Source organism: Apus apus, chromosome 2, assembly GCF_020740795.1.
Source record: "Apus apus isolate bApuApu2 chromosome 2, bApuApu2.pri.cur, whole genome shotgun sequence".
NCBI lineage: Eukaryota > Metazoa > Chordata > Aves > Apodiformes > Apodidae > Apus > Apus apus.
The window spans coordinates 131,200,620-131,211,586 of record NC_067283.1 but is presented as its reverse complement, the minus strand read 5'-3'; the positions used below and the strand labels follow the sequence as shown (position 1 = coordinate 131,211,586).

The window sequence follows — 10,967 nt, the reverse complement described above, 5'->3', positions numbered from 1 at the left end:
TTACGTAAGACTAGAACTTTTCACAAATATTAAGTCATACCAATGCACTTTTCTGTGACAGTTTTTACTGAATATACTCATACACAATAAACAGCTTAGCATAGTTGTCTTATTCCAGCTTTTAGAATGCATCATCTCACTGAACAAGTCACAAGAAGGTAGTAAATGTGCAATTTTCCATATTGTCACATGAAAAAGATCACATCTATAATAACAAAGACTATCACATCATAAACTTAGAACCCAGCACACCCATGCACTCCTATATACATGTTGTAATGCAAAACAATGCAACATTAACATTACTTGGAACCACAGCTTCTAGTTGTTATTGAGGACCCACCACGAAGCTGAAAGAGAGGAGAATTTAGTTGTTGACATAAACAGTACTTCTACCTCTTGTAAAAATCCTAAATAGAATAGCTATAATGTGTATAAAGAACTGCATTTATATATGCAGCTAATACTACTTTATGTGAAAGCTGCGTAGCTGCGTACTCTCAAGGACAAAACCTCCCCAGTCAGAGAAAGAATACTTAAAATACTAGGAGACCTTAGTATAACTGGTGGGGGGTGGCTTTAGTGCAAGAATTTATATCTCCTTTTGATAAGATCCAAAGAAGCATTAACGTGTGATAGGTGTGGCTGCATAGAATAAAGCTCCCAGATCCCAGAGAGCAAAGCACATAAATCCTCACTCTTGTTCTGCTGTGTGTCAGTATTTTAGCTGAGCACTGTGTCCCCTGGGTGGTTGTGCTGCCTTTAATGATTTTCTTTCTTGGTGACATTATTCAAACCTGGTGCTCATCTCTGGGGATTAAGAGCATTTTGCCCCGAAAGTAAGAGAATTGATGAACTTGTAAAATGTCATTCCCATAAAAGAAAATTTGTAACCACCAGATTATATAGACAGGTCTGGAGAGAAACACATTTGTACTTCTCCACAGTCCCTGCCCATTTGCCCTTTGAAATTGAACCTTACGCAGAGTGGAACCACAGGATTTATGGAGAGAGACAAAAGGAAAGAAAGGAATTGTGACTGTATCTGATACACCAAGTCCCCTTACAGACAGGTTATTCCAGGCTCAGTAGTTTTTGCACTACACAGTTTAAAGATTAAATTAAATAATACATCTTCTTCCTGTAAATTTGTCCATATATCCTTCTGTTTATGCCATTTTTGTAGGAAAAAAAAAAAAAAAAAATTGATCAAAGAAGAATATTTAGAAGATACTGAGGAATCCTACCTGAATTTGTGTTATAAAACCTAGTAGTCTCTGATACGTCTGTGAATTAATGAATTTTGGCCAAAAAAATGTGCCAGTTTAACAGTTTATTTCATGGATTATTGAATCATAAATGTTCAATGGCTTTTCCTGAGCTTTTGTTTTCTTCTCCAAAAGGTTGGCTAGTGTCCTCAAGTCCAAATATTACATAAAGATTAGGCATTACTGAAGATGAACTGAGTGATTCCACCCTGGTAGATTTGCCTGAGGCAACTTGGTTGCTTAACAGGTGTACAGGTGATAGTAATCAGGTTTGTTGACTGTAAGCAGGTTGTGGCTCCCATTAACTGGTGGTAAATTAATTTGCTTTAGGATGATATTTGATCTAACAGTCTTAAGATCCCATGTCTTCTTGAATCATTCTTAGCCAGGTAAGTGTATCCTTATTAATTTTAATTGAGTGGAGATGGGTTGTAATCTTTGAATCAGATTTACATTATAATTTAGAATTGTTTCAGTCCTTAGTTAACAATATGTATAAAAAACTGTAGATGAGTTTGAGCTAGGGTAAGTTTGTTTTTAAAACAGAGCCTATTTGTGTGCTAGTTGCAGACAGGTTGTTTTTTTTTCCTGATTTTACACTGGTATTACTTTATGATGTCTCAAATTCTTTCAAAAAGTATACTGGTAGCAATGCAGCCATCATTCATGATCATTTTCTGTCTTTCAAATAAAAATACTGTCTGTATAGATCAAACATGGGAAGTACATTCCAAGAAAGAAAAGTTCAAATGTCTGCACAGATTTCTAAATTATAGATAATCCATGAAATGGTAAAAAAAATGGGGGAGTGCATTACTTCCCATTGCCCCCTCGGCAAGTAGTGTAGGTTGAGAAATGCTGTTTCTATAGCAACAATCTGCCAAGGTAGAGAGCTGCAGACTGAAATCCTTCTTAGCAGGCGGAGTCCATGCTTTAATGAGCATTTTGTATCCCATTACAGACACCTCTATATTTAGGCATTTATAAATTATGTTTCAATTTTATGTTAATTGTACTTCAGCTGTGAGTAAAGCACCCCTGAGCACTCCTGGGTAATACCCAGTCTATCTCTTTGACACAAATAAGTTTGGGAAAAGGCTACATTGTTTCCTTCAGCCAAGTTTGTCTTAAATCCAGCAATTTCCCCAGTAACATACAAGATCTGAAGGGATTCTTGGTTCATTAGGTGCAATCTCCTGATACTGCAGGCATGCATATAATTGTGTGTTCAAAGCAGGCTCATGAGGTCTGCAAATTTATTGTCTGGCTTCTTTTAAGGAGAAATGCCAGGTGTAGGACTATGACTTTTTTTTTTTTTCCTACTAGGTGGGGTTTTATTATTTTAAATTGTGTATATTTAAACATAGAGGAAGTAGGGGTTTCAGTGTAATAGAGTTGTGTTGGCCAATATAAAAATTGTGCTGTCCTCCCTCTGTAAATTTAGGATTGGTGCTTGCTTTGCTTCATCCTGTACTGTTTCTTAGCTATCATTTCTCAGAGAAAGATGATGTTGCATCTTGATTTGTTTGTATTAGAAGTAGTAATTTGGAGTCATTAACACCCTGCTTTTTTAAAGTAATTTGTTTTAACATAGCAAGAAGCAAGTACAACAAATTGGTTAGAGAATTTAAATTATTAGCATCAGTCAATATAAATATGAATAAGTTGAAGTCTTCGTTAGCAAACTTTTTTTTGGTCTGAAAATCTAAATCAGCCTCTTATCACAAGTAGTATTGTTTATTCTTGATATTTTCTTAAATAGTATATGCTTGCATATGCTAGTGTTAACTTGTACTGTATAAAATTGTTGTGGGTCTTACTCTTCTCCATACTTCACCAAAGAAAATCTCACTAACACTGATATTATGCAGTGATCCTGCATATGGAGCAGACTAATCCAGCAGAACTCTTCACATGGAACAAGCAAAATATTGTGAACAACTTGTATTTACCAGGGACTAGCATTGTTGTGATGAGCTCTGGAGCTTCCAAGAAGTCCATGTTACTCCTTTGGAATGTCTTGCTGTAATTCATTTGAAGGTGGCTAAATAGTTGGAAAAAAAAATACAACAAACAAGAATAGAGCAAAGATTTTAAAGGAGCTAAATGTAATGCTGCATGACAGATTTTGTGCTTCAAAACTTAAGCAATGTTGATAGTGGGAGGGGAGACCAGATAAGTTGTGAAGTGCTTGTACGTTATATTAAACACACTTTTTCTTCTGTATGATTGCCTGTTACTCTGATGCTTATCTCTTGGTTGTAACACAGTTCTTGTTCCATATGCATTGATGTGTGTTTCCAGTGTTTTTGAGTCTTTCAGGAAGTAAACATACCTGCTTTGAAATGGGGCTTTGTTTAAAAGGAAAAGGTAGTAAGCTTCAAGAGGCTTCCCTGTCTCCCTTCAGAACAGTTGCTATGTACATATTTAGGATCAGAGGGTTTGGTGTTTTTTTTTTTTTTTTTTAATAGTAAAAGTAGTTAAGGAAAGAAAAAAAATAATCATAATAAAAAATATTTAGCCACCTGCCTGCAGCAGGTTAGAACTCAGGACTTCTGATCTATAACTTGTATTTTGGACCCAGAGGAGACATTCTGGGAATCTGTCAGATGGGTTTTTGTGATGTGGATTTGGGAACCTTTAGGAGAGTTCCCCATGACTGCTTGCATCCTTAAGTGTGTTGCTGGATGGTGTAACCCCTTCTCAGTCATTGGCTCCTTTTCTCTCATTATCATTAAGCTGTGGTAATACTGCTCTGGACCTGTGATTTTGTCTCTGATTAATTAACATCCCTCTGATGCTGTACCTTCCTCTATTCACTTTCAAACTTTTTATGTTCAGTTCAAACTGTGTCTGACACTTTTATTTATATGTTTCAGTATATTTTAGTCTTTAGCAATTAAAGTATTGTTCTGAAGTATTAATTGTGATACATTTGCAAGAGATCAATTACTGGTATTTAAAGTAATTTATATTCAGTCCTTCTACACTATTGCTCTCTAACCTTCAAAACCTTCCATATCACAAAAAACCCCATTCCAGACTCCCAAAACTTACCTATTCCAAGCATCACTGTTCTCCCAGAACTCATAAACCATGAAGCAGGAATCACTTGGAAGCTTCTGTATAGAAACACTAAGAATTGTAGGATAGAACCAATTTAGTCAAACCTAAAAAAGTTATTGGACAACAAATCTTATTCCAAGTTTTTTATGAGTAAGAACCAAATCCAGTGTTTTTTGGAGAAAAAAAAAAAAAAAGGCGAAACAAAAACAACCCACATTAAAAAATTATCAGATAAGGGCTTTTTGGGAAATGTACTACAAATTATCTGAGCTATTTTAAAACTGAATATTCTTATGACTATTTATTAGCATTTTATTACACTTATGATGGCCTCTTATTTATAAAATTAATTTTTCATACTGCTCCAACAGTGTCATTTATCAAACAAAATACTAATCAGTGATACAGAAAGCTAATCAAACATCTGTGGTACAGGAGAAATCAGCTAATACAGCATATTGCACACAGCCAGCAGCTCAAATGCATTTATAAAGTAACTTGTGCTGCTTCATGGAAGAATTAGATTAGGAGAAGTCATCCTTTTTAATGAGAGATGCATCAAAGTGACATAAAGTTTAGGTCCTTTGAAAGCAAATACTAATGAAGGAGAAAGAGGGATAAACTGATGTCTGCTGCAGATAGACTTTGGAAATAACACCATTGTGTACTAGTTCATTTTCTTATGCTATTCAGCTGACAATTTATCATGAGTAAAAATTACCCACAGAATATCTACTGATCTGCTACACATCATCCAATTTATTATCTGGAGCATAAAAGTTTTTTAGCATGTAGACTACTTACACATTTGAGTACTTAAATTGATGTTTAGATGTATAGTACAAAAAGTATAGATGCGTTATTTCTTGAGTGCCCAAGAGTGAGATTATTGATCTTACTACTGACGTTCTTGCAAATTGGCCTCAGATTATAGATCATACTGTATTAAGCAATAAGTGATGTGAGTTATTTGCTTTATCCTGCTATTTGTGAAAGTACAGTGTAAAACAGCAAAAATACAAAGAACTGTTGGAAAAACCGTCAGTCAGAAACATCCGCAGTGAGAAACAACCGGTAGGTGGCATTACAGATTTACCAAAGCCTGGAAACTTCAGAAGAGAAAGTTAACTCTGCCATCATTTAAGTGGCATTCAGTTTTCACATAAACTCTCTCCCCTGACAAGTTTGCAGTCACTGCAGCGTTCTGCTGGATGTTCGCTTTTGGAAAGGGGCTGAGAAGCTTCTCTTCTTTGTTTTTTTCCAGCTCTTGTCCCACAAGAGTTTTATTTTCCTCATCAGTCTGCCTTTACAACTGAACCACAGCAAAAAGGTCACTCTTTTCTTCCTCCAGCTTAACTTACTTCTGGCCTGTGTGAACACTACTGATACTATCGTAAGTGTGATGATCTCGTAACAATGCTTATAAATGAGGGATGTGACAGGCAGCCTGTGAAGCCTTTGGAAGATACTGTATTGTGTACACGTTATAAAAGTGTTTATTTCATAATGATCTGTAGTGTGGACTGTAGCATTCTCAAGTATGCTAAATTATGAAATTCTGTACAGTTGTGAGTCACTACAATTTTTTCTTAGCACAGTTCTAATGTTTTATTCTAAAAGGAGCAAAGCAGAAATACACAGTTTCATTGAAAATTTTGCTTTTTAATTTTTCTGATTCATTATTATGAATTAATTAAAATTAAAGCCTAAAGGGGAGATTTTTAAAGCTTCCAAGCAGAAAACTGGCAAACAAGTTGATAAATTGCTCACTTGACAGGTGAGTGCAAATGAAGAATGGCAAATAATTTTTCCAATAAAGAATGTCAGCCTAGGAGCTTCCAGAAGAAACAAACTGATGACCTGCAGAGCCGAGAATCCTTAAAAGTTTGTTAGTATCTTTGGGATAGCCTGTATTGTCATTTTGTGATACCACTGAAAGTCTGCACATATACTTTGACATCTCTTTCTGATTTTAATTGTCTTTGAAAAGCTTTGTCTTTCACACCTGTTTTCCAGCCAGAAAAGCTGTTACAAGTTCTCTCTTCATAAATAATCCAGCTCCACTTAGGTTATGCACGACATTCCATCCTTCAGCCCAGGGGCAGTAACGTTGTACTTACTGCAAGCAGCCACCCTGAGAAGCAGCAGATTCCACGTAGTGTTTCAGAGCAAGCCGGAATTCCTCAGTTTCTTCTTCTATCACAGACATTTTACGTTGAACAATCATTATGTGCTGACACAAAAACATAACAATATTAGTGCTGAATTGCTTGTACTTTAAACTCAGAGAAGTTTATCATAAAACAATAATAAACACAATTATCAAAGAAAACCTACAACAGTTCCTTTGAAGTTTGCCATCCCTGTTTTGGTGCTCCAGAGTAGTGGAGAAGTAGAAATGCTCATGTGTGGCTTTTATGGCTAGGCAGGCTGAGGCACAGAATGGAAACACCCAAAATGAGAGTTCACCTTAGAGAAGGCAAGAGTTGTCCTAAGCCAGGATGAGAGAGTGTTTTCAAAAGAGTGTGAAGCAAATTTTGATCCTTGAAATGTTCAGTAATAAAGTCAGCATGTTTCCTTGGCTGAATCTGTATGCAAGCAGTGTGAGGTTTGAGAGCATATTCCCACCATCTGGATGCAGTGTTACGTTTGATTCAGGTGCTCCTGTAGTCTTTGACCTTGTAGATCTCTGACTCATGCCTGAATAAGATGCCTATGGTAGCCCTTGTTAAATTATTAATAGAAAGCGTTTTTTTCTCTTCACCTTTCTGCAAAAAATCTTTATAAAAGAGGTCAATGGAACTTGGCAGAACAGAAAACCTATTTATCCTGAATTATTATAATTTAGCTAATGTATGTAGTTTACATATTGATTCATCCATGAAGGCTTGTCAAGTTTACTAATGCAATATTTAAAGAAACACCATGTGCTTCTTAATACAACTTAATCTCTTGTACAGGTTTTTTTACTTGTTTCTGCCTTGATTATTGATACTGTTATCTCATAGATTATCCCTCTGTCATAAGCAGCCCTTCTAGCAGTATTGCATAAAAAACCCCCACACCTGTAATACAATAAGGAATTTTATGGATAATGTATTTTGGTTATTTTTTTCATGTGTATTTGATCTGCTTTTTGTTATGTTCAAAGCCCTGAATTTAGGGATGCTAGTGTATTTGAAAAATAGAGCTCAAGCTTAGGACATAAACTTACTTAAGTAAATTTATTTCTGGTCCTGCTTTTGGTCTTGTAAGTTGTAATATTGATTATTGCTTAGCATCAGATGCTCCCCTATCTTTCCAATAAGGTTTTCTATAGCAGTTATGGGAGAGGGGAAGAGAGCCTGTGCAACTGTGATTTAAAGCACGAATGTAGAATTAGGTGATTGCGGGCAGAGAAACTAAGGCCTCATACACACTGCTGCCAAATTTGGTACACTGTATTAATGACACCTTTTCCTCCATGAGTTGAGGTTTTGGCCCACTGAATCCATTGAAAACAATGAAAAATCAATATAAAAGTTTTGCCCACGTTCTAGATTTTGTTCTGTTGCCTTTTGCACAATGTGCTCTGCTAACTGAAATGGATTCTTGCCACTGGAAAAAGTAAGGATGGATATTTTTTAAATTATTTTTTAACAAAAGGGGTCAGGTTGTTGTCTCAGTACCCAGCATTTAAAAATTAAATGTCAAAGCACTTACAGATTTTGCCTTTTCTTCCAAAACTTCCTCCTGAAATGGCTCAAGCTTTAGGTCCTTTGAGGCAGTTGAAAAGAAAACAGAAATACAAGAGGAAATACTGCAGCTGTATTTTGGTCTTACCTTTTTAATAAACTATTCCAATGGCTAGATTCTGTTTTATCTCCAAAAGTTATAATTAAACCCCTTCTCTGTTAGCTGTAAATCAAGCACAAGAATTGTATGCAGAATCTTGCATGCTTCAGTGGTTAAATCCAACCCAGGCTGTTCTGTAAAGTTCTAAGCAGTTTATTTTTCATTTGTAACAAATCCACTTCACAAATGTATGTTGGACTTAATCGAGAAGAGACAGTTATCATCTCCAATTGTCTCTTGGACTGTGGAGATGAGCAAGGATGGTAATCTGAAATGAACTGTCAGCTACTATTATGCAGTCATAAAACTTTACACAGAGAAACTTCTTGGGAGGGGGGTGTGGTTGCAAGGGACTGTACAGAAAAAGATGTGCATGGTGTTCCAGGCAGGTTTCTGAACTGCTGCACTTGCATCTGAGGACAGGCTGGGCAGTAGCAAACAGATGCATCTCTGGGGCAACAGTGTGCTTGCTTGGCACGCTTCTTGAGTTGTTGATTTGTGCAAACACCATCTAGTAATGCACAACAAATTCTCATTTACATGGCAGGCACAAGCTCTACCTTCTAACCCAGTGTCATGTGGATATTCTGAAAAAATACCCATATGCCTTAAAAAAACAGATAGTGTTGCAATAACCAACTCTTAGTCCTTTGCTTCTCAGTGCAAACAATTCTCATGTGACAAAGATGCTTGCAGCTGGGTGAGGACTAATTAACTGTAGGTAGCAGGCATTTCACCAGCACAAGTACTGCACTCTGAAAAGCCATCAAGACGTGTTCAGGTAGAATTCAAATGAAGAGGACCTCCACCAGCAGCAGGTGGCAGAGCAAGGCAGGAGTGAAGTGGTAGTAACTGTTGCATAGCTGAACCTCTCCTGCAGAATGTGCGTAGAAAGGCATGAAATGTGTCTGTGTGAAACCACCCAGCTTTAATAGCTCATCTGTCAGTGCAGACACTTCAGATAAAAACCCTGAGGGAAAGTGCATATTCCTGTGGTTGTTTTATACTTCCAGTGCAATTTTTTTTTCTAGGGAAAGGTACTGAAAAGGAGAGGAAAGGAATGACGTTATACTGCAAACTTTCTCTTAAGTTAGCAATAAAATAATTCTGTTTTTTTCAGTATATGTAACTTTAGAATTTGAGGGGAAAAAAAAAAAAAAAAGATTACTTAAAAGATTGATTCATGGTTAAATTCACCTTTGACAGAAGACAGCAGAAGAGTCAGACAGCACTAAATCAACCAGTCACCAGGTAGTTTTCCAGTAGGAATCACTGATGGATAACTTGCTGGCGACCTCAAGAAGTTAAAAATAATCTATACAATTTCTTTAGCAATAGTATGTCTTTAGACAGAGCATGATTAAACAGATGAGGTGAGTCACAGACAGCTTGCTGTGACCTCAGAGCATGCAAGCACTAGCACAGTCCTCGTCCATGTGGAAAGAATGCTTGGACATTGTCTGTCTCAATGTTGAGCATAAGTGAAGTAGCCCAATGCAGATGAGAGCTCCTGCCAGACAGTTACAATGCAGCCAGGAAATGAAAGGTGACCAAGACTGCAGCTCAGAGCTGAGGCTTTGCAATGCCTCTTCAGTCCTACCTCCCCTCAACTGAGAACGGGTTGCTTCTGAAATTGCCTCTTAGTGTGATTGAGTGATCCTTCTAATGTGCTTCCAGGCAAAGCGGAGAAAAAAAAATTAAAAAAAAATAAAAAGAGCTTTCATGGCTGCTGAAATGGAACACTTGGATGGATGTGGTGGATTAACCTAGACATCATCTCGACTAAAAATGATTAAGTTATGCTGAGAGGAGGCCATTATGTATGCCACATCTCAGGTGGAAAGTGGTGACCACCCACTTGGTCACTGCTTGATGATTCTATCTAATTCATTTCAGTCTGAAGTCAGCGGTTATTCAAGCGAGCTGCGTTGCTTTTTGTTGACTTTGCCTTTTCTTGACTTTGCTTTGGAACAGAGTAGATGGGCTGACAGTCTCCTACTGCTAAGAGGCACCAGCACCCTTTTTCCAATACATGCCTGTTCCAGTCATGACCCAGATGTTTTGCTAGATGCTATTTAAATAATGGATCACAGGGGGCTCCTCCCACTGTAATGAAGTGTAAATCTATTAAAATGAGGACAAGAGGGAATGTTGTCAATACAAAAGAATTCTTACACTTTTTAATATGCCTTACAATACTTTATAGGATGAGAAGTTTTATGATTTCTAAGTTGCATGCCTAGTAAATTGGGTTTTTTAGCTCACAGAGGCCAGAAAAAATTGCCAGAACAAAGGATGTGGTCCTGGAGAAGCTGCAGAGATGGTGAACTTCTCAACTCTCAGTTACATCTGGCTGTGAGAGACAAAGTCAAGCTGATGCTAAGTTAGGCAAAGGTGGATATAGTCTCTTTATTGGCAAAAGTAGGTTTGTCTAATTGCTATGTTTTATCAATTAAGTTTTATATTGATGAAGATAAAATTAGGGAAGATTTATGCCCTGTCACTGTTTCCCTTTGGCACTGAGCCAAATGGAGGTTCTCTGTCATTTATCTGTCACAGATTTGATCATCTTGTAATATCCTTCTTGTAAGTTTATTTACTACAAAATGGTTGGCTGCTTTCTGTAATGTTTGCATTGCACTGTTTCTGTATGCCAGGTTTCTTTTTCCAGTAACATTCTTTTCAATCTTAAGTTTTCTTAAACTCCTTTTGGAGTTTTAGAGTTTTTGGAGAAAACTCCTCTTGGCATCAGTCCATGTTGGCTGGTAACTGTACCAGGCCAGTGAGCTGCTGCTTCCA

General features: G+C 37.0%; 1 protein-coding gene across 1 annotated transcript in view; it reads right to left on the bottom strand.

Annotated features, from left to right (window-relative positions):
- NECAB1 (N-terminal EF-hand calcium binding protein 1) overlaps nt 1-10,967 on the bottom strand; it is a 55,920-nt gene continuing 44,953 nt past the window's right edge. The window contains exons 9-13 of the mRNA XM_051610833.1: nt 8,037-8,090; nt 6,455-6,567; nt 4,326-4,403; nt 3,221-3,312; nt 1-350 (exon numbers count right to left, since the gene is read on the bottom strand). Coding sequence (XP_051466793.1) covers nt 322-350; nt 3,221-3,312; nt 4,326-4,403; nt 6,455-6,567; nt 8,037-8,090 — 366 coding nt within the window. The 3' untranslated portion in view covers nt 1-321. The remainder of the gene's footprint in view (nt 351-3,220; nt 3,313-4,325; nt 4,404-6,454; nt 6,568-8,036; nt 8,091-10,967) is intronic.